The sequence below is a fragment of the Carassius auratus genome, chromosome 42 (genome assembly GCF_003368295.1).
Source record: "Carassius auratus strain Wakin chromosome 42, ASM336829v1, whole genome shotgun sequence".
Classification (NCBI taxonomy): domain Eukaryota; kingdom Metazoa; phylum Chordata; class Actinopteri; order Cypriniformes; family Cyprinidae; genus Carassius; species Carassius auratus.
This window is the reverse complement of record NC_039284.1, coordinates 16,998,233-17,023,736: the sequence shown is the minus strand read 5'-3', so window position 1 is coordinate 17,023,736 and position 25,504 is coordinate 16,998,233. Positions and strand designations below refer to the sequence as shown.

Sequence of the window (25,504 nt, the reverse complement as noted above, 5' to 3'; positions counted from 1 at the left end):
ATTTTAATGTAATTCAAATTATTCAATTAATAGATTAATTTATATTGTCTTTTTGGGTAATATGCACTTCTTTCAAAAGTTGAAAAAAATTTGTGCCATCTAAATTATCTTGTTTAAAAAAAGAAAAGAAAAAATGATTTCATGCCTTCAATATTGTCTCATTTTCTTAAACAAAGAAACTCATTTATATTAATTTAGGTTTCTGGTGTTCTTATGGTGTGAATTTCCATTTGACCACCAGATGGCGATAGTACGCTACTATGTCTCTAAGACAGTAAACCAAAGAGTAGAACTTATCTCAACAGTCAGGAAATAAAAAATGTTTATGCTTTCATATTTTTAAGTTAATTAATATGCATTATTCCATGATGAACATTTCAAACAGTAGTGTGCCACAAACAGTAATGTCACATTGTGCTGACCTCACTAATTTGTCTCAGGATATTGCATTTAAGTGGCATTCACTTTAGTGTTATAGTTGGGTCCAACATTATGACAACTTGCTTGTGATGTTCCCTAATTGCTTTAAATAAAGCTAATTTAATAAAACGTAAATACTAATTAGCATATTTAATATATTTTTTACATTTCTTCTTAAAAAGTTAAAGTCACACAATATTTAAAGATGCATTGCATTGTAGGATACAGTATTCCCGCAGTAATTCTGACGCATACTGCTAATTTCAGCAAATGTACTAGGTCATCTGGGTATTTCCATCCATTCAAAAATTTGCATACTGTGCACAGTTTACATAATATATAGTTCAGCAATAGTAAGAGTATGGTATGGTAGGATGCTATTCTGCACAAAGTGTAGAACTAGTCCGACAAGTTTGGGTTTCCTCAAGCAGCAGGGTCCTTTATAAACTTGACTGCATGTTCTTAATTACACAGCTGATCATTTAATTACAGACTTGGGACTGAAGAGAGGTTATCGAGAAGTGCAATCCTGTTAATTAAGCTTTGAATATTAGCAAAAGGCTAAGGTGGCTTGTTAGTTCATTACCCCTTTAGTTATCAGCTGTTTTTAATATCTGCTTAGTGTAGTGACACATATTAGCTGCCGCCTCTATGTGAATGAGGATTAAGGCATACAAATTACTTCCTTAATGATTATATCCCTTTGAAATTAAATCGGAAATGTAGAACTGTGATAAATTTAAGTTCAGAGTGTTAGCATTAACACTTGGTTGTTCATTTAGATTTGTTCAGTGATTGGCTATGGAAATAACACACTTATCTTACTATTTTTGCAATATATAACATGCATACTAGGACTGTACAGTGATACATTTGCCAAAATGTGCAGTATACAGGTGGACAGTATAATGTAACTGTAACATAACAGTTTATCACAGAATGTCTACAGTCTAACCTACTATTGAAAATAGTATCTAGTTTGCTATACATACTGTACAGTATGCCATATACTGAATAAGTAACAGTAAACAGTATATACTGCATTCAGTTAATATGTCACAATATCCAGTATATATATGGAATGGTTTAAAGCATATACTGTACGTCATTCAAGTATACTGTGCCAAAAAGCAGAAATCTCTTACCTCTATTTTGGCCCAGACATCATGGTAGTTCTCTTGGTGCTGAATATCTGCTAGTAGTTGCTGTATCAAGGGTGTGCACTGAAACATCATCTTTGGTGCATTTGGCCAGCCAGCTGATATATTTCTACCCCTGGATTCTGGTGTGCTTCTCGCCCCCTCGTCCTCGGACAACAGGTCGCTGAGTGGGCCAGACTCAATGCTGTCATCCAGGGAAGGTGCCACGTCGCTCGAGGAGGTAGGTGAAAAGTGGCCGGCTCGGGAGGGCTTCTTATAGGGGTGAAGCAAAAGGAGATCACTGCTGCTCTCCCAATCAGGGTTGAGCTCAGTGAGCTCCCAGTCATCCACATCCTGAATCGACTCTTCCAGGCCCCTTTGTGGTAAGGCCTGAGCAAGGCTTTCCAGCTTCAATGCCAACATCTCTGTCTTTTTCAGCTGGGAAGGAAGAGCGAGGAACTCATCCGAACCATACCAGTGTTCTTTGGAGCTCCCCGATGCATTGGAGATGCACAAAGCATTCTGGTTCACGATCCAGAGAGAACCTGTGGTGGGAGCTTGATCGTCCGGGCTGGATGACATTTCACGCTGGTCTGGGTCTGAGATGTCCTCCCCTGAAGATGGTGGAGGGCTGGAAGAGTCACTGTAAGCCTGCTTGGCTTTAGAGCGCATAGTCTTTAAGTTTGTCAAGTGCTTCTGCTTGTGGAATCCCTGGATGGCCTCTGCTGAGCGTCTCTCCAGAGGAACTTCGGTGGACACAGAAGGTCTCTTGAGACTCATCTGCAAGATCCCTCCATTCATGGCATGGAGACTCTCGAAGGACTGACTCCCATTGCCTGGATAAACTGATTCCAGCTCCAGCCAGAACTTTGAGCGATCTGGTGTATCCAGAAGGGACGGTGTGCTTCTGCTCAAGTCAGCTTGGTACTGGAGAGGCAAAGACCTAGTGCACCTTGTGTCCCCGTCACTTTCCAGATACATAAGCTTTTTAGGCAAAGGCTGTGTGGGAGAGACATCACTCTTAAAGCCACCTTGAAGAGGGCATTTGGAAAGGCCAAAGCCACAATCTCCCTGCATTGCTGAATCTTCTGCACTTTCTCCGTTAGTGGGGACACTGATTGTCTCTTGAGGTTCCTGGGTGGGGGTAACAGACTCTTCTGCAGGTGGAGACAAAACCTGGTTTTGTCTGGAGGCTGCAATGTTGAGGAGATCCACACTCTGAAGCAGTTCTGGAAAGTCTTGCTCCAACTCGGGATAAAGGGAGCGTGGCCCTCGACCTTCGGGGTCGTCAATGGGACTGTAGTCGCTCAGCTCATACGCAGTGATGCCACAGTCCAAGGAGAAGTAGTCCTTACTGCATTTAATGGTCAGTTGGCCAGAGTCGTCCACTTCTGTCAAAGCATCCAGCCGAGCCTAAGGGTGATCGAGATAACAAAAACAAGTTTAGTCGCAAACTCAAATTTAAAAATGTAATAAAATCTATCCTATGTTAAAAGAACTCGACTAAGTTAAGTAGCTACACCTTACTGCAAATGTCTACTAGAAAAACATGTGAAAGTGACGTGACATTCAGCCAAGTATGGTGACCCATACTCAGAATTTGTGCTCTGCATTTAACCCATCCGAAGTGCACACACACAGAGCAGTGAACACACACACACACACTGTGAACACACACCCAGAGCAGTGGGCAGCCATTTATGCTGCGGCTTTGCGCCCGGGGAGCAGTTGGGAGTTCGGTGCCTTGCTCAAGGGCACTTAAGTCGTGGTATTGAAGGTGGAGAGAGAAATGTACATGCACTCCCCCCACCCACAATTCCTGCTGGCCAGGGACTCAAACTCACAACCTTTCGATTGGGAGTCCGACTCTCTAACCATTAGGCCACGATTTCCCCTTGTGTGCTAGAGTTGCAGCAGAACGTTGCATAACTAACTTTCTGTCCTTGTAAATTAGTATTGGATGTACCCTAAGCAAGGGATGTACCCGCCTTAGGTGGCTTAATTTGGATGATGTTGTGGAGATGTATCTGACCTCGTCGTGATCCTGGCTGAAGGCTTGCAGGATGTCAGTCTGGCGGGTGTAGTTGCCGTTGGAGTCCTGGAGGCCCTGGAGAAGCCTCTCTTTCAGAACCAACACGGACACACGCAACTGATGCCAGAGGAGCTGCACGCTCCGAATGTCCACTATGATGTTCACTGAGTAGGACAGGAGCTTCAGGGAGAACTCGGTCTCCAACAGGGCATGGATCTGCTCGACATGATCCGATATGTCTTCACAGATGTCCTATGAGACAGACCAATGCACAGACAGTCAACAGATACAGTATTGTGATCTGCAATTTTATGCATGAAATTACACATCATATGATGGCACTGGATTCATACAGCTCTTTGAAAATACACAATTTCTGAGGATGTGGTTTTCTCACTGACTTCCTATTTCCATCACAATCCAGAACCCACTGGATATTAAAGAAACACCCTCAAAGACTTTTTGCAGTTTTATCATTTAGTTTGGTTTTGATAAAAGGAACTAAACATCAGTCAGGTGAAGACTACTTGTCATGCACCTACTGTACCTTCAGCGAGTCACAAGTGAAACAACATCACTATGATATGTATCCATGTAACAGAAATTGGATGGACATTTGAGTCATTTTCACATGACGTGAATAATACAGAGGAGATCTCAAAATATACCAAAGAGCCCAGTAAATTACCTCTGATTATGTCTTTCATGACATATACTCTACTGTTCAAAATGTAGGTATATACCACACACTGCAGTTGTGCTTCTTGATATTTTTAAGATTTTACAATGATTTCACTGGGATCTTATTGGGATATCTAATATTATTTTAGTTGCTAACCAGTTCCGGTTTATCTGGTTTATCTGATGTGAAAGTCACAGCTGCGAAGAACACATTTACGACTGTGGGTCACTGGGTCTAGGGGGCTTTTTTTTGTCACTGTGGTGTAAATCATAAATCAAGCAGCCTAGGGGCTGATATTAAATGGCTAGTTTCAGAAGCAGTAGCTAATTTCAGAAAATTATATCCCAAAACAGAATAAGATGATATGGTGTAGATACACTACATACAGTAGCAACTGCACATTTAAAGAGACCCACCAAAAATATTTGGACACTTAATTAATAATGTCTGAATGTCATTCATTGTTTTGGATTGTATGTAAAGTCAGATAACAATTGCATTTTTCTCACCAAGTAATGCAATAAGATTAATATTTTTAAAGTGTACCTTAGGTGTCCAAATACAGTTTGGGTCCACTTTATATAGTTGGATCATATAATGATCCCTGTGCAAGTCAGGAGGCTCAGCTGCTAGCAAATTCTGAAAGTTGTCTCATCTCATCCAAACTTTAAACATCGTCATTTATAAAAAACGTTTAATTCAGGAGGCAAAATAGTTTCCTAGGACATACAGTAAACTGTAACTTTCTTTTCAAACATTTTGTCAATTTGATATTATTGCAATTGCATCATAAAAACTACACTAAACGAATTAAAAAAAAAACAGTATTTGTATTTAATCGCATTAAGTTCAAAATATCAATCCAAGTGACAACTGCATCTTTGACATCCCTTAATATATATATATTTTTCTTCTGAAAAACAAACTAGTTCAGTATTATGTCCAAAACATGAAAATGTCAGAACCTAAAAAGCACTGAGAGAATTAAGAGAAAGGTGAGAGAGCAGGAGCATTTATAGGTCATGGCAGACATGCCAAAACAACTGCAGCTCGTGGTCAACACAGCAACGCCAGAGTTGCAGCCAGCAGCATCTTTGATACGGTGTCGCACACTCCCTAAAATAACACGGCACCACTAAATGTAGGTCAGACATGCCGCCAAGATGCAGCAGGTCCCATACACTCCTGCTGCGCTGGCTCAAAAACAAACAGTAGAGTGCAAGCTGACCATGTTACAGGACTCACAGATCACCTACTGTAGCACACATACTATAATACAGATTATGATGGCTTAACCAAACCAAAGGTTCTCTGAAGATAGTGTCAAGATAAGAATCGCATCAAAAAAGATTTAAATATTGAATTCATGAGATACTATAGTGGAAGAACTATTTTAGTTCAAACATTAAAGGGACGATGAACAACACATTTACAGTTACACTAAGCATTTATAAACTTAAAAACATATCAGGGTTTGTGTTTGACCCTTTACAATGATTCAAATCACACTAACTGATTCTCATTGGCCAACTGCTGCATTATAATGGCCACAAAACTATTGAATTGTCTCAGTTTCTAACATAGCTGTGCAGGTTTCAGGTCTCTTATATCACTGGTATGCTTTTCCCCACTCAAATTAATATTTTATATGTTCCATTTTCCAAGGTCAGTGTCACAAAATAAACCTTTCAGGGTCACACAAGATCACCAACACTACTGACCAGTTCATGTACACATTGTTTCAAAGAAATTAATACAGTTCCATAAGAATATTAAGCTAATTTAATCCCTTATAAATAATATTAATAATAAATGTTTCTTGAGCAGCAAATCAACATATTAGAATGCATTCTGAAGGATTATGTGACACTGGAATGATGATCACAGAATTAATAGAAAGCAGTTCACATTAAAATAATATTTCACAATATTACAGTTTTATTGTGTTTTGATCAAATAAATGCAGATTTCTTTCAAACTTTTTTTTTTTAACTACTGACCCCAAACAGTGTACCATTATTACACCATAGTACAAAAAATCTTGGTATTAGCATGGTACTTTTCTGCACTTTTTTTTTTTTATCACTGGCCAGTTGAGGTTGTAAGCGTGCCACAGCTGCCCTCTCAATACCATGTGACCTCTGATGACACAAGCACATGGACACGCATACAAACACTCCCACAAAAATGAACTTTCAATAAAAGTTCTTCCTTTTACAAATGCAAAATAATACATAAACCTTTTCCTATGAAAAAAATACACCAGTTCACACCCTAAAATGTGCAATAAGCAACACCAAACAAAGCCAGCCTACTCAATTATTAATAAAAGAAACTCAGCCACTCGACTTCACATCCTAACAATGTTTCAAACAAACTTCACAATGTCAACCCATCAGAGGCTTCCTGTTAGAAATATATTGAGCATGTCAGTTGATCCCTCCTCTTACCTGCTCGCTGGATAAAACACGATGAATCAAAGAGAATGAAGTCAGAGATTGCTTTAGTGTGCTCTGCGCGGCATGCGGCGCTGATGTGTGTCAGATCTGATGTCAGATGTGACAGCTCTGAGTGCTTGTGCTGCCTGATATGCTATCGTTCTCTCTCTCTGTAACTCTTCCTCACTCACTTCACTGGCCTGTTTCTTCCATTCTGTCTTTATCTCTGGAGGAGGGGCTGTCTCACCAAACCGAGGGGCTATTTTGGGACCTGACCTCTCTCTCTCTCTCTCCCTCACTTTGTCTGGCCCACCAGCAGGGGCAGCTGCTGCGGGGGGGTAACATCGGGGTTTGAGGCGTAACTGGAGACACTAAGGTCACCGCACATATTGGGGCTTCCACAATGATATGAACATCAACAAGGCTAGTACATTACATTGTACAGTATAATAAAACCTATAAGTTCAAAGTGGCAAACAATGAAGTTTATTTACTGCTGTGTTAAGGATCTGCATACTAAAATGCTTCGTAATGCAAATCAATGTGTTTGGCAAAGTAGGTTTTAAGCAAATGCATCACAAACATACATTTGCATTTTTATCTATGAATTTGAAACACTAAAAACATACTGTAAATATTAAAATAATATTAATCTCTCAGAAGATGCAAAAGATTCTTTGGAAAACTACAAGAAGTATGCTGCTCTGACGCAGCATTGACACACCATTCATTTTAAAAATTATTAAACGTATCAGGGTACATATTGAAAAAAAAAAAAGTTTTAAACATTGCCATCATGGAAAAAGCATGGTTTTTGATTAAGTACGTTGGAAAAAGCATGCATTAAGATTTTTTGAAAGCACTAAATAGATTTATAATGTTCCAAAACATTCTATTCATCAACATATGAAGCACCACAACTGTTTCCAACATTGATAATTATAAGAAATCAAATCCGCTTATTACATTGATTTCTTAAGGATCACGTTACACTAAATAGTAATGATGTTGAAAATTCAACTTTGATCACAGGAATTAATGACACAAAATATATTTGAATAGAAAACAGCTATATTAAATTGTAATAATATTTTATAATATTATGCTATAAAATAAATATAGTCTTGATAAGCATAAGATACTTCTTTCAAAAGGCATTAAAAAACCTTACCAACCCCCAAAAGTTGCCTTAATTACTCACAGGCCCAAACAGAATCTATAAACTTTAATTCTACCAAATAGATTAAAAAAGTTAGTACTGCAATCTAGTGAAAATTTTTCATTTTAGATAAAATATTCCACAAACAAAAATGAAAAAAGTGCAGAGCTTTGTAAATGAGCTTTCTATTATGACATTGCATTGGAAATTATATAAAACAACTGCAACATGCAAATGACACAAAAGGTGAAGTCTTTAGCATATCTGCAAACCATGCAGACCATTCAACCCACTGTACATCAGAGGAGGCTGAACGAGAACTAAGATTACATCACTCCAAATACATGCCCACGTGAACTGATCTGGTTTCAACTGGGTAAAAATACAGACGGGAGAAACATGGGTGTGTCTGCGTGTGTGTGTGTGTGTGTGTGTGTGTGTGTGTGTGTGTGTGTGTGTGTGTGTGTGTAAATCACATTAGTGTGAGTCCACCCGGCATCCTGACAACTGCTAAAATGTTATTACATGCTATTAGTGCCAATGCAAGTGTGCGTGAGTGTGTTTGTCAGTGTGTGTGTGTGTGTGTGTGTGAATCCTCATACTGTACATCTGATCTGTGGAATAAGGGTGTGTCTGCAGACATTGTTCTGAGGGCTGGTCTCTTTGGGGAATGTGGACATCACAGCTGTGTGCTAAACTCTTGGCGCTCTGACATCCATTAGTGAGTCCACTCTCTACATACTACACACAGCTGCTACTGCAAACCAGACTCAACCACTTAGAATCAGTTCTGTACTATCCATCCATCCATCAGTGACAGAGAACCTCACGTTCTCTCATTAATCTTTGTTAGTGACGCCAACGTTGGTCAACAGTTTGCTATGCAGTAACAGCAATATACTTAAATATAACATACTTAAATACAATTTTCATATATCAAGGATACTTCATACAAAACACACACACACATATATATAAATGGACATGCACAAACAAATGGGTGCTCATGATTACTATAAACTAGAGTTATACAGTACATTACTTCAAAAGTTTGGAGTCTGTGAGTTATTTTAATGTTTTATAAAAAAGTATTTTAAGAGAGACATGGGTGAGTAAAGTTCAGAAAAAGGGACCAAAGATGTTTAAAGCACCACCGCTCTAAATGTATTGGCAGATGTAGGCATATAAATTAAGTGATGATGAACTCAAAAGTTCAGAGTGTTAATTCCCAGAAGTTCAAAAATGAAGGTTTCCCACTAGTGTGCCAATGGCATTTACAATGATACATACAAAAAAATAATTAATTAATAAAAAAACGGTTACAAGTTAACTTAACACAACACAATACATTAACACACATACTGGTAAAAATTTATAGCCTTGATGCATTGAAAGTCGATTTGGATAAAAGAGTTTGCAAAATGCATAAAAATAAATGTAAATCAACATAGTGTTTCATTAAATGCTAAACTGAGAAAGAAATGGCATAATGATGACAGGAATAACTCTAAATAATTCACATGATCAGTGACACAAACATGTCTGTGTTACTTAGTGTTCAACTTGCGCAGAACAGGAGGTGTATGTTTGTAAGAGTCCTTTACATCATTAGAGTCTCTAGTCACAGAGCCTCACTGTGACAAGTATCTTATGCTTTCAAAGGCCATATTTATTCAGTCAAAGATACAGAAAATTTTTTTTAATTAAAAATAACTGTTTTCTATTTGAATATATTTTAAAATGTAATTTAGAACAGCATCTATTTGAATTAGAATATATTGTAACATTAGAAATGCCTTACTGTTACTCCCTTACTGACTCCAAACTCTTGAACACTAGTCCTGATCTTCTCCACGAGATGGCGCTGTATGCTTGAAAGTCAAAGACAATATATAGTTAAGAGCACCTTGCCATTGAACCTGAAAAGATGCTAAATGATTCATTTTAGGAGGAAGAAGAGACATATGACTTTCTGAGAGACTGAAAGATGTTTTTGTCATCTGTAATTGCCTCAAAATTCCTCCTGGAAGTATATGATTGTTGACATTTACATTCATTTTCAGGATACATAATACATCCTGAAAGCTCAATATTGACAGGCAGTTCTAAAATCACCACACACATGAAGAACCAGTGGTCCTATATGTCACAGTCGGTATGGAGCTCACTGGAAGCCTGGAAGTGAGTCACTGAGGCACACTAGTGTAGGAGTATCAGTCCGTGCTTTGCTCTGTTGCCTCTCACGGAGAAACAGATGTGTGCTGCCCGACTGACTCATTGTCTGCTGATACTGAACACAAAGCCTTCAGTCAGCTGCTCAAAATAACCCTGGATTCAGCGAGAAACACACAAGGAATTCTTCACAACAACAACAACACAAAACATCAGCAGAGAGAGGTGATTTATAAGGGTCCATTAAAAAAGCAGAAAACGATGCTCAAACAAAAGAAAATCAGGCAAAAATCTGAATCCCACACTGAAAAAAGAAGGTGCAACACTCACTGTAAAATCTCTGAAACATCTTCAGCAGTATTAGATAATAGACATGACTTCTCTTCCTTCATCAAACCTCAAGAACACCATATATAATGGTGAAAACTACTTTTAAGCTTTAGGGTTGTTCATAAATCTTGAAGGTTTGTACTTTTGAATTTTTATTAGGTTCATATATGATTATGTATAATTTCTTGTTTATTAAATAAGTAAAAAAATTATTTAGTTAAATTAAATTTCTTATTATAAATAATTGCCAAATTTAAAAAAAAAGTTGTAAAAAATCATTATAAAAATGTTAAATTAAAGATATCCATCCAATTTCCAAACCGTGTGTGTGTGTGTGTGTGTGTGTGTTTTAAATATACACACATACAAACGCAAACATATAAACATTTTATATAAACAAACACACATATGAACAAATATATAGATGTCTGTGTGGGTGTTAACTCACATATTTAATTGTAATAGTTTATTAATCATTTGCATCATTTACCACATTTATTAGGTCCAATATTTATAAGATTGCTAAAACAAGATCTGAAAGAATGTGGCACTCAAACTGTTCAGATCAGACTGAAATGATTTGATTGTTAATAGCCTAATGGCACAACCTCACTTCACAGCTAAAAAGACATAGCCGTGGTGGCAATGACAATGCCGTCTGACCGATGAGAGAAAAGCTCCCCTTCAGAGACACACACACACACACACACACTTATTCTAAAAGCTTCACTTATGATTTATTAACAGGACATGAAGGTTCTCAGACTGGCTGTAAACCGCCATGACACCAGAGACTGCAGTGTGTTTTTAACAGCAAAGACCATCAGGTCCCGCTCTAGCAGCAGTGACACATTCAGTTAAAGAAGTGATTCCTGTAATACATTTATAATGCACAGACTTCACCGAGGGGAACAGTGACGCAGCCAGTTTCCTTTTCACTTTCACTTATTTCAAACTAAAGCGTGTTGCTTTTTGAGGTTACAATATTTCTTTCTATCTCAGTTTCAAAGCAATCCTCTGTTTCATTGAATGGCTCTCACAATGATGTGAGCCGCTGTTTATCTGAGCTATAACATGATGAAGCTGAAACACAGACTGCCTGATTCTCTCTTGTGAAATACATCGAGAGAGTGAACTTCTAATTAAAGACTGCTGAGCACACGGTTCTGATTAAACCAACAAATGTAAAAAATGAAATGAGAACACAACAATGTTTCTGAAACATCTTTCAGACGGAGTTCTGTAATGGTTTCTCAATCTGAAAGTGGGGGAGCTGTTAGACTAACACTGAAACTCTCACTATGACCTCAGCATCACTGTATCAAACATGTGTTGATATCATCAAGTCAACATTACTCATCATTACTACAGTGCAACAGACCAGGGTTTCCCAAATTGGGGTTCACGAGTTGATGAAAGTTAAAAAAAAAAGTAAAATAGTAAAAATATGAATAAATAATTGTTAAATCAAAACACTAAATCTCAGAAAGTAGCTTGTAACAGCATATAATGTTTCCTCTCAAATTTCTCAAAAGAGAAATATAAGATGAGAAATTACACAGGGAAAATTTTTGCACGCAGTGTGAAATACATCTGGACAAACTTAATGCAATTTTGGAAATAAATACATATTTACACGTCCATTAATGCACCAGCAACCTGAAAAATCATCCAGCAAGCTATGCTGTGCTCTTAGCAGAAATAGAGTTTGAGTTGAGTAGAGGAATCTGTTGATACAGCGGGGCTCAAAAGTTTGGGCACCCTTTGCAGAATCTGTGAAAATGCGAGTAATTTCCAAAAAATAAGAGAGATCATACTAAATGCATGTTAGATTTTATTTAGTACTGTCCTGAGTAAGATATTATACATAAAAGATATTAACATTTAGTCCACAAGACAAAAAAACCCTTGGTTCTTAATATTGTGTTCTGTTACCTAATGATACTCGACTGTATTTCTGTTTTGTGATGGTTGTGCATGAGTCACTTGTTTGTTCTGAACAGTTCAACTGAGAACTGTTCTTCAGAACGGAGCAGCTTCGCGGATCATTTGAATCAGTTCGAGAAATTGGAGCGGGTTCGCGAATCATTTGAGTCAGTTTGGGAGCTCGGAGCGGGTTCGCGAATCATTTGAATCAGTTTGGGAGTTCGGAGCGGGTTCGCGAATCATTTGAGTCAGTTTGGGGATCGCAAATCATTTGAATCAGTTCGGGAGTTCGGAGCTGCTTTGCAGATCATTTGAATCAATTCGAGACTTCGGAGCGGGTTCGCGAATCATTTGAGTCAGTTTGGGAGTTCGGAGCGGGATCGCGAATCATTTGAGTCAGTTTGGGGATCGCAAATCATTTGAATCAATTCGGGAGTTCGGAGCGGCTTCGCGGATCATTTGAATCAATTCGAGAGTTCGTATATGGTTCGCGAATCATTTGCGTCAGTTCGGGAGTTGAAAGCGGGTTCGCGAATCATTTGAGTCAGTTTAGGGATCGCAAATCATTTGAATCAGTTCGGGAGTTCGGAGTGGGATCGCGAATCATTTGAGTCAGTTCGGGAGTTCAAAGCGGAATTTCGAATCATTTGAGTCTGTTTGGGGAACGCGAATCATTTGCATCAGTTCGGGAGTTCGTAGAGGGTTCGCGAATCATTTGAGTCAGTTCGGGAGTTCAAAGCTGGTTCGCGAATCATTTGAGTCAGTTTGGGGATCGCGAATTATTTCAATCAGTTCGGGAGTTCGGAGCGTGATTCATTTGAGTCAGTACGGGAGTTCGGAGCTGGTTCGCGAATCATTTGAGTCAGTTTGGATTTTTTAAAAATCCTTTTGCACATTTTACTTATGTTCAGTAGTTCAACTAATAAAAGGATTTATTATTAAGGTTTCCTGTTGACTGCTGTATATAAAAGCCCTTCAGTATAGTTGTTGTTACCTCAGGGGATGAGGGGAGTCATCAAAAATAAATAGTTTTGGCTATAATAGAGTACCTCTTTTGGGCCACTTAAAGCACTGTACAATAGATTTATGCTATATTAGATTTATAAAATCTAACACTGTTTCCACAAAAATATTAAGCAGCACAATATGTTTCTTGTAGAATATTTAAATAAATAAAAAAATAGGTAAAAAAAAAATTCAATAGTATTTAAAAATATTAAAGTATTTACTGTATTTTTGACCAAATAAATGAGGGCTTAGTGAATATTAAATAATCTAATCATCTAGCCATGGACAAAGATACATTCAGCATCATTCAAAATATTGGTTCCTTTAATGCTGCACTCCTGTACTCTTACCTTGAGTTGTACCAGGTGCACATCCACATGTCTATTAATGCTGTCTTGCTGCACAGAGTGTGTGAGGTCTCTGACTCTCTCCGTCGTGGTCCTCAGCCAGGTCTCGATCTCTGGCAGATGTAGAACCACCTTCCAGTCGGCCCCTGTGTGGAGAGGAGGGGGTTTTTGGTACCTGCGGTAGGGATCTTGTTTCTGAGTCGACCCATCTCCGCTAACGCTGGGCCCAGACGGATCATCGTGTTTATCTGGGCCGGGTTCCAGGGTGGGAGTCACAGAGGTTATCATAGGGGAACAAGCCTCACTGGCCATCGGTGATACAGCAACATTCATGATGAAACACAGTGTGATCCTGAGGACGGGGCTTTTTGGTTTAGCTGTTCAGAGAGGAGACAAAAAAAAGAGAGATTTAAAAAAATAAATTTTAAAACCTAGTAAAGTGCAAAACACCCATTAATACTAAAAGAGCAGCCAGACTTAGATATCAGATAGCCAGAGGTAATTTGTGATACAAATCTAATGGTGGTCACTGTCAAAGACAACAGCATGTAAATTGGCTCTCATGGTGAAGCATTAGAAAAACATTTAAAGATAGAGATTTCTCATCTTAGGGAATTATTTACTATTTTGAAGAAAAAAGTATTAGCGACATGGATAAAAATGCCAAATCACAAAAAAAAAAAAAAAAAAAAAAAAATCTACAAAATGCATATTTGAGATGGTGGGCTTACAATTCTGAAATTTTCCAGAGTATATTCACTTTGCATAATGCATTTCATTAAAACAAAGATTGAGTCATTGAGAATGTCATAAATTATTCCAGATCCCAGATACAAACATTTAAAAGTTCCATGGTTTTTTTTGAGTATGTATAGAGAATAAAGATGACCTCAGAGCTAAAGTCACAAAACTCCAAAATATTGATTCCATTGGGAATTCAAACCCATTAATTCATGTCACAAAAGTCCTTTAAGATGCTTTCAAGCAAAGTCATATTCTGTTTAATCCCGGATAAACTCTTTTACATCACTTAAAGTGAGGATTATGTGCATATTACCACCTCAGTAACAAATGCTATTTTCCACGACAGCATGATAAAATACAATGACATATATATATATATATAAAATATATATAGATGAAAAAAATGTACTTAATCTAGTTGAATTTCATAATAGAATTACTTAAAGTATAATAAAAATAAAGCTAAACATAAATTATATATATATATATATATATATATATATATATATATATATATATATATATATATATATATATATGAATAGTAAAATCACATGACATACTTAAACTAGAATTTCAAATAAAAAATAAATATAAATAAATCCTATATCTTAAATAAACTAAAACACTAAACCTTGAAAAAAAAAACATCCATTAATGAACTGTTTAAAACATCTGCCTAGTGTCTCCCAAAGAAATCATAAACCGATAAAATAATAAAATGCTTTAAAAATAAATAAATGTAAATTAAATAAATCCTTTTTAAATAACATAACTCACTATGACTCATCAGAATTTGTTTCTGCCATTGAATATTCAGGTAACACTCTTTATTATAGTGTCCATGTTGCATACACAATACATTTATTCACATTTGCTGAAGAAAAAGCCAGTGGCGTCTACTTGTGCTAAAGTCAATGCCACAATGCAAACTCATTACTAATGTAATTATTGCATTCCCTACTATAACAGACGCTTATTGCCTATGAATATTGCACGATGAGGTCATTTCTAAAGTCATACACAGCCTCATTCCCTCAGCAGCTGAGGTCATTTCCACCCTGCATAAATAACAGGAAAGAAGATGATTCTGTACTGGAATAACTGACGCTCATCATGAAGCCATTTCACCAGCATTAAACAGCATTGAATATCTAGGCCACTGCAATAGGGGAGTCAACGATTGGAAATCAATATCATGAATGATCCAGTTTGAGCATCTGGTTAATATGCTGCTTCGGCACCCAGTGATGCCATCCCACCAACAGCATCACAGCAAGCCCTTGAATTATTCAGCTAATATGGCTACCTGGCATTTACAGCTCATCTGCATGTATTTGTTAAAGGATGGATGAAGCCGTCCTAACAGATTCATTAGTTGACATTCAACATGAAAGGGCAGACAGAATAATTTCCGATATTTTTGTCTGCGAATGCATCAGTGACACATGACATACAAATTCACACATCTGCATCAGGGGAACATACAAAACAAGTGTCACACAGAATTATACAGAGCCTTACAGATGTTTAACATATCACATGCATGCATAATTTATTCAAAACATGACATACACACACAATGAAACTTTTGCATTCTCTATGTTCTATCTATTTGCAGACTGATCCAGTACACCCTTAAGAACACTTTATTTCTCAAGACATGCAGGCGGATGACGTATGCATCATGCAAGCACCTCTGAGAAATGCAGCAGCAAAGAAAACAAAGCTTCCTTAATTTAGCAAAGGAAAAGAAAGAAAGTCACATACACCTTTTTTTTAGGGTGATTAAAACACAGGCTAATTTTCATTTTTTATCTTTTATTATACCAGGCACTCTATAAACCAGCCATCAGTTCTGCTGACGTCACAAAATCCTCTCAAATGAGCAGCAGCCTCTGCTAGATCTCAAAATGGGTCAAACTCCTTCTTAGTGCATACAGTCTCACACCACAATCTGAAGCCCACAGAAATCACAATGGAACACACAAATCCAGCTGCATCTTAGAAAAAGAGTCACACTTCAATTACAGTGAACATTTCAATGCTGTATAGCACTTACGAACAATGTGTGAACAATTTTAAAGCTACTCACTCTCCCAAGTGCAACTGAAGTAGAGAATGCTTTATTTAACTTCAAAAACATGAATTAAATTAAACATTTAAAATTTGTCTAATAATTTGTCCATTTAAAAAGTGGTTTATTTATTTACATTCTACAGCTGAATTATTAAATTCATAACGGATTCCTTCATTTTATTTGATATTTGATTTGATAAGTGTAGACCTCCATAAACATTTCAACCTGCAAGAAAAAAAAAAGATACAAAAGTTTTGATTGGGGCAGTAATACCTTTTCAAATGTCAAAATATATACTTATTTAGGTGCTAATGTGTACCTTTAAGGTACCAATATGCACCTTTTAGGGCTAAATAAGGTACAAAGGTGTAGATTTTGCAAAGGTACTACCTAAGTGAGAGCTTTTGGACATTTTTTTCTGAAGACTGCATTAAAACATTTATAGGCCTAAACAGGTTTTTTATTAATAGCTGTAAGCTCTCTGGTAAATGTTAAATACCTTGTTTACCATTTGTAGAAGTCCATATTTGATGCAAAGTAGTTACTGACTGAAGGATATATAATTATGTTATAATATAATGATATTATGCAATATCACAGCCAATGTCACCAAACATCAGAAGGTGACTGTGCATATTGTCAGCAGTCTTTATGCAGAGGGTGACTAAGTTCTTTATTTAGCATCCGAATGAGGCTGCGGGTCAGAACTCTCTGTGAACTCTCTCTAGCTGAGATGGTATTTCTCTGTATATTTCATGCTGGATGAACTAGAATCGATAGAGACGTATAGAGCAGCACTGGGAGTGAATGATGGCAGTGTGGGCGATTTGAGTGTCTACAGAGTGCAGCTCTAGTAATCCCATAACCCCCACATTAAACCCTTTAACTGCATTTAAAACCTATTTCCAGTCAGGCTGTGATTCACTATGACTGGCATCATGTGAGTTATAGAGGGGACGTTTCCACATGACACCCCATCTGTAATGAGAGCGAGCCGAGCAACACAACAGAATTAGCCATGAGAGTAAACGGAGAACAAAAAAAAGACAGTTCAACCCCCAAAAAAATACAATTGTTGTTCCAAACCCAAATGACTTCAGTCACATCTCTTTTTTCATACACCAAATATAGTTATAGTTACCTGGGGCTGTTTGATTTAGTTGTACAAAGAAAGAAACTCCATTAGGGTGAGTAAATGATGACAAACTGTTCATTTTTGGGTGAACTATTCCTTCAAGTATCCTGCTTGCCTCAGAAAATAAGGTCAGAAGAGATCTCAACTATGTGTCAAGCTGTTACAAACTGCCAAGACACAGTGGGTATAGAAAAAAGAATCCCCCCCCTTTAAAATAACCACATTTTGTTGCTTTGCAGCCTGAAAAGTTTTTGTTGACATTAACTTATATGTCAGGAAAAAAAAAAGTAAAACAGAATCACTGAGTTGATCACCTGAAAATGACTTGTAAACTCAATCAGGTGAACATAATCACCTTCTCAATAGCACACAAAACTTCGACTTTTCTGACATGTCAGTGTTATAGCTTTCACCCCAGTCCATCAGTTCACGTCTTGTGAAGTAAAAAGCTGCATATAGGATTAACCAATCGTTAAGGATTCAAACCATTGCTTCCGGGTAAAATACGACTCATCTGGGACAAGCAACATTTACAAGAGAAAACAGTCCAAAACGGTTCCAAACTAATTTGTCAGTGTATTTCGATGTAAGAGGGCAATAGGGGATAGACTATGTAACTGGAGGAAGCATTATTATTATGGATTATGGACTGGTATTGAAGTATTGACAGTTTAAAGTAAAATGCATTATTTATGGATTTGTTTCTTCTCTTCACAGGACTTTAACTGATGGACTGGAGTGGCGTGGATTGCTTGTGGATTATTGTGATGTATTTATCATCTTTTTGGACTCTCATTCTGACGGCACCCATTCACTGCTGAGGATCCATTGATTAGCAACTGATGCTAAATTACTCCAAATCTGTTGAAACCAACTCATATACATTTCAAATAGCTTGAGGGTGAGTAATATTTTTTGTGCAAATTGTCATTTTTGGGTGAAATATTGCTTTGAAGGAACTGAGAGGTCAACTACATTTTACACTGACTGAAGACAGTGTGGATGTTCTGGCAAGTAAACCACCACTATGCTAGGGTCATCTGGTCATTGCATACTGGCCAAACACAAATAGCCTATACAGTAATGAATGAGACTGTTGGAGGAATGATAGAGAAGAATAAATGCTGCCAGCTCACGGTTCATTACCCTTGACAGTCGCACACCTGCAGCAGCGTTTCTGGCAGAACATCTCTGTATCACATCCACTCTCTCTCTTCTGACCTTGACCTACACCAGATGCTGAGGTCAGACGAGAGAGTGTATGCTCGGGGTTTTTATGCTTTCAGCAACAGATTTAGTATAAACATGTATCAGCTAAAGAAGTCTTGCACTCAGACACCATTAAACTTATAAATGCTGTGAATTCTTCCTCCGCCTGCTTAGAGACAAAAGACATTTGTATTCATATATATATATCAAAATTCCTAAAACACAGCCAGATACAAATATAATCACAGCTTTACACATCCAATGGAACAATGAACTGACCACAGATCAGAGACAGCTGCTTCTGTGAAGTATCAGATGGACTTCAATAATTCATGAACCTGATACAATGACCTCACAAATCTGCGACATCCTCCATTTTGGAGAAAGAGGAATTTTTGTCTATTATTCATTGATTTTTTTTAAGTCAATATTTTACACAGCATTTATAGAGTTCAATTTCTCCTGTCAGTAATCTTATTTATTCTTCAATTTACTTTGTTCAAAGTATACAATTGTAAAACTAATATACATAAATTATAAACCTAAAAATATATTTTTTAATTATGTATTTTTTTGTTAAATTTCTCCTGTCCAAATTATTTCATAAATAATCTTATTCCTTCAGAAATCATATGTAAAATAGGATAATACATGTCAATTTAAACTATACAAATATATTTGTTCTTAATTTTTATAATGAATTCTGGCAAACACAACTATAAGGTATAAGACTAAAATGTGAGTTGAAAGATTGCATATTAAGTATTTTAAACAAAAGTTTAGTAGCATATATCAAAAAGCCTTGACATTTGCTGATATTCAATACTGTAAAAGAGTGTTGCTGGGACAAAAAGCCTCCAGCATCTAAAGATAACAGAAGAAATCACAGTCAAGACACGTCTACATGTGTTCTGGGTTACACTGAATCAGATCCACTTTCTGAAAGGAGCCAAGAGCAATGTATGAGTCAGCAGAAACACGCTTTTATTTATAAATATGAGGGTCATGGAGAGCCTGTGAGGCTAACATTTCCATAAAGAAGCTTTATTTTCACTCTAGAATATACATGTAAATGTGTCCTTGTTTATCATGCTTACTGTATGTGAAGACAAAGTGAAAAAAGTAGACTACTTATATGGAGAGAAACTTATTGTTAAAGTGCATCATTTCTGCATAAGAAAACCCAAGGACAAAAGGGTTTCTCCAAACACTTCCACAGTATTGCAGTGTGGGCTTGTAGGATGCTCAAAACACAGGCAAAACACAGCATATTAAGTTCACCTTACCTACTCGAAGTTGACTGGCAAATAACTAATGTGACTTTGTAGCTCAAGCACTCACCCAACAAACAATCTCACAGCCAGACCATTCTTTATCATGGTAACAGACCTATTGACCATAATGTTTTATTTTGTGTGACATCTGACATGATGTCAAAGCACATTGAGTCCTGTCGAGGCCCTATTTCTACTCAATGTTTTTTGTAAGCTTTGTTTAACTGTCCATCATTGCTACGGGACAGTTTCGACCTGTTTCTGATCGATACATTGTTAACCCTTAACCTCAGTCATCGATGTGGTTAAAGGTTGAGGTCATTTTTTCAGCAAGTGTATTACTACTGCAAGTTCATTACATGCTACTGACATGGCAACATGACCCTCCTGCACCCCACACAGAGAAAACAATATTTAAAAGTTACTTTACCATCACAATCAACCTGCTTTAGCACATATTTAACCTATCAAAAACACTTAATTCAATGTGTTGCTTTACGACGCTTTGTAATTATTTGTGAAATGTATTGCAATTAGTGAAAATTGTTTCAAAGTAAATACTACACAACATTTTTTTCAGTTTATATGAAATTTGTTTACATGAATTACAAATAGAAAACATTTTTAGATTTAAAAAGAGTGGTGCTTGCTTTTACCACCAAAATTCTACAATTTTTAACTTTTTATTCATCAAAGAATCCTGATAAACGTATCACAGGTTCCAAAATAATATTAAGCAGCACAACTGTTTCCACCATTGATAATAAATCAATATATTAGAATGATTTCTGAAGGATCATGTGACACTGAAGACTGGAGTAATGATGCTGAAAATACAGCTTTGCATCACAGGAAAAAATTATATTTTAATTTATATCATTATTTTAAATTGTAAAATATTTCATGATATTACCTAGGGATGTGTATCTGTTAGGAGTATGAACTTTAGTGTTACGTCTGCCTGTTCCTGTTTTGCCTTATATGGTTGTGTTCCTGTTCAGTTTAGCTCTTGAGTTAATTAGCTCTTTAGTCATTGTTAGTTGACTAAAGAGCTGACTAAGTAACTCCCATCACCTGTTTGCCCCTCATCAGCTGCCCTATTTTAAGTCTCCTTTCTGTTCACTTTACTGTTGATTAATGTTTTGTGTTATTGCTACCCAGAGTTATTTCCTTTCCTGTATCCGTGTGAATTACAATTAAAGATATTTTGTGGATTGTCTTCATAGCCTTCTTTGGAGGAACTGTAACAGTATCGTTAAGATTTTAACGGTGTTACTACTCTTACCGATACTGCTTATCAATCTGGTACTTTAACTATATCAGTACTTTGTTTTATACAGTATATACATGCATATGTTACACAAATTAAAAGCTGAATTAACATTGGTTTATATTCTGAAATTTAAAAAATATTTAATGAAATTAACATAAAACCTCAATTTGATCCAAAATCATCAAAAGATGTTGATTCAGGAACATGTATTACTTGGCAAAATCACGACGACCAGTGTGCAGACATTTTTAGCATTTTATATAGATACAGTAAGAAGAACATGAATAAAGTAAAAGTAAAAAAAAAATAAATAAATAAATAAAAATGAAAGAAACGGTGCTTTAATTTTTCCATAAAGGTCTACTGAGATTACTGTTCAGGTAAGTAATATATATATATAGTTATAAAGTATATAACATATTCATGTTATGCGCACTGAAGCTCTTTTATGTGGGCGCGATCTCGATTCTGAATTGCGAATAGCAAAAATTTATCATAAGCAAATGTATGAATATTACTACATATAAAAACTGCTGGTAAGATAGAATTTGCAAGATAATGTATATAGGCTATAGCAATAACAAATGTTGCTGTGTTTTCTTAATATCTCCAGTACTGACAGCAGAAACGTTAACCTCAGAGCTTATCAATGCGCCGGTCTTTAATAGTTTAGCCCTGGGCCCATTGAATACCGGGTTTCATGTACCTTTCCGTAATTATTACTGTTTTGGGATATTATTAATTTCATGACCTTGGTCCATTGTTGAGAGGCCACAGTTCCAGGGTGTTGTGGCTGGTTGCCAGCGTGCTGCAATGCAGTTGCTAAGGAACTTTTGATAGTTGTTAGGTGGTTGCTTACTGGCAAAAATACTAGCACCCATATTCTGCTCTCTAGGCTGGGGTCCCTCTTTCAGTGAAAGACTTGACAGAATTTGTGTGGATTATTGTGATGTTTTTTCAGCTGTTTGGACTTTCATTATGACGGCACCCATTCACTGCAGAGAATCCATTAGTGGGCAATTTCTCCAAATCTCGAACAGCCTAAGTATATTTTCAGCAAATTTAAATTTTTAGGTATTAACTATTCCTTTAAACACATATTAAAATAAAATAAAAAAATGTAATATCACAGCATTATTGAGAAGAATAAATCACTGATTTGGATTCAATACAGCTTTTCATTCTTGTTTGTTATTATTGAAACATTAAACAACATTGAGGGTGAGAAATTCAACAAGCATTTTTTTAAAGCATTATTAAATATATATTTCTAAGCTCACAGAGAATAATTACCCGAGCTGCTGCTGCCACACTCTGGGTGGTGATGATAGATGGCAGCTGCTCTCATTATGTTTGAATGATGACATAAGTGTGCAGACATGATATAGAGACAGACTGACTGCACACTGTGTCCAAGTGGGAAATGACCAAGATAGAAAAAGCCAATAATATATCATTATTTACAACAGCTTTCAAATGCATTCAAACCGTGTAATTCACATCAGGCGTAAATTGCATTTGGGCTCAGCACTTATTAAAAAGCTTATTTTACACTTTACAGTGTCAGGGCGTTTACGGACACAGCATGCTACCTTGCACAAGTTTACTAAACTCTACAACATTTCCAGCATGGTTGTGCATTGCTAAAAGCCTTAGCTGTATCCTCAACCCTCAAGATCACAGACCTCACCCAACAATAGTATTCGGGGTCATCTGGTCCCCGTCTTAGCAAGCTTAGAAAGCATTTTTTGTGTTCAGGACTTGCAAAGCAGACAGCTACACAGAATATATTGGTCTATATAACAGGTCAATGCTGTGGAAAAGAAGCGTCCACACTCCACCCAACCCCTGCCTTCTAACCCTGCTTAAGCACAAACCCTCATCACCATAATAAAACAGGGGTCTTATGGGAGAGGGAGGGGTGGATCACAGAGGAATTGCTTCCAAAAACCCAACTGCAACAGTGCCTAAAGCAACACAACTGAAATACACAGTAGGAGGTTTAAGAAACTTCTAGACACAAACAAGTACACAATCAGGATATAATTTTTATTTTATTTTTGCCAATCATCTAAGGGTCAGAAATTACATAAATACTTTAGCAAGAAGCTAAATTATTCTTAATTATTACCATTTTATTATATTTGGTTATTGTTTCATTGGGGTAAAATAATTTATAAACACACATATTTGCAAATAATTATTGAAATACTGAACACATAATAAACTAAATAGTAATAGATAATAAACTAAATAGAGATAGATAATGCTTAATACAATAAAACAGTCCATTCTATTAGTGTTATTGACATGCTATTAGATATAAAAATAGATGACACACTAAATTTGAGATATTAGAGTATTTTAATCAGCTTATATTTATATCGTTTATTAATATTTTGAATATTTTTTATCTTCAGCTTTAGTTCAATTTTTTATAAAATGTAAGTACATTTTGCTGTTTTTTATTTCATATATATATATATATATATATATATATATATATATATATATATATATATATATATATAGTCAATACAGTTTTTATTAATGTTTTAATTGTGAATTGTTTTATATATATATATATATATATATATATATATATATATATATATATATATATATATATTTATGTATATTGTTAAATTAAGAGTACTTGATATACTATAGCATGTTTGCTGTTCCATTTAAAGTTAAATTCCTCTTTCCACCAAGTTAAACATGAATGCTAATTCTAAGCCTGTGGTGCAACACCACACCTTAGGACACACATATGTGTCCTTATCGAGAAGAAAGCAAATCCATTCTAATATCTCAGAGCATTTGTCATGAAACACCACCCTTGCAGGGTGTGTTTGGGCACAAGGTGACGAGGCAACATCTAAAGGGGAGAGAACCATGACCAAGCAATGACACAGGCGTGCCCGCCGGACCACATGCACCGTTAAACCCTGCATCCTGCATCCCCTCCACCCAACCTGCACCACCATAAACATGGAAAGCATCAGTGAAGCCATTCACCTAGAAACGTGCTTAACACAAACAAACATGAAGGGCTATTAAACTGAAAACACTGGCCCATGTTTGAGTGTAATGAGGGTGGAGCATAAACACTGACACTCTCATGTTCCCGACCTTACAGACAGAAATAACAATAGTGCTAAAAGAAAACAACCCCCCTCCAGTCTTCGCTGTATATTTGGCCCCCCTTGTGAATACTATTTGTGCATGCGTCAGGTCTTTCCTGCAAGCCACTTCAACGATGCTGTCTCTCTCCACAGTTTGCCTTCAGATGGAGTAAAACCTCTTTCTAGCATCATATCCATGCTCAAATGTCCCCTGCTTTTAATATTATAAATAAGAAGGCATCAGCCCATAGCAGCAGAAGACAGAAGCCGGGTACTTACCATAACACTATCTACTCCATTTTTCCATCCAGTGCGGTGTGTGAGGGAGGTGCCTGCTATCCGATCCACTGCAGGGCTGCCTGCCTCGAGCAGTCCTCGCTGGACGGATGCTGATGATGTAGCGCCTTTCAGGAGAGCAGCCCAGTTACCTTGGAAACTGAGGAGTGATGGAGTGGCCGTGCTGCGCTGCCATTGGCTGGAGAGGGGTGGTGCTCCCACTGTGGGGCCCCCGGTGGGTGTGGCTACAGATGAGAGAGGAAGCAGAACTGTGAAAGCAGATGCACTACATCAGAAAGAAGGACGTCCTTTTACAGGAACAAACACAGACTCTGTACAGTATATTGAAACAAAGTCATTTAAAAAATATATATAGAATTGTTTTTTTTTTAAATATTAAAATCTCGCTTATTTCTTCTGATCTCTCTCAAAATAGACTTTTCTCTCTCTCTCTTTCTCTTTACAAAAAATACTGTGCAGAACCATGGTACAGGGTTGGTATCACCTGATAATATTCAATATTTGAACATTTAAAGGCACTTTACACAATAAATATTAAAATTATCTTTAATATTGCTATTAATATTATTTGTTGTTTTATATTATTGTTTTATAGCCAAAATATCAAAATATCACCAAATGTATGCATAACATGTGACATTTCAACACTAAATAAAATAACCGAAATAATACAACAAGAATATTTTGCTTTTATTATTATTATTATTATTA

At 36.6% G+C, this 25,504-nt stretch overlaps 1 protein-coding gene across 2 annotated transcripts in view; it reads right to left on the bottom strand.

The window, feature by feature from the left end:
• Positions 1 to 25,137, bottom strand: part of LOC113060906 (A-kinase anchor protein 6-like) — a 119,562-nt gene extending 94,425 nt beyond the window's left edge. Inside the window, exons 1-4 of one of the 2 annotated variants that reach the window (XM_026230166.1) lie at positions 24,776 to 25,137; positions 13,657 to 14,030; positions 3,592 to 3,843; positions 1,566 to 2,972 (exon numbers count right to left, since the gene is read on the bottom strand). In XM_026230166.1, the coding sequence (XP_026085951.1) occupies positions 1,566 to 2,972; positions 3,592 to 3,843; positions 13,657 to 13,986 (1,989 nt within the window). In that variant the 5' untranslated portion in view covers positions 13,987 to 14,030; positions 24,776 to 25,137. The remainder of the gene's footprint in view (positions 1 to 1,565; positions 2,973 to 3,591; positions 3,844 to 13,656; positions 14,031 to 24,775) is intronic. The other variant, XM_026230165.1, reaches the window with a different exon arrangement.
• Positions 25,138 to 25,504: the final 367 nt, after the last annotated feature.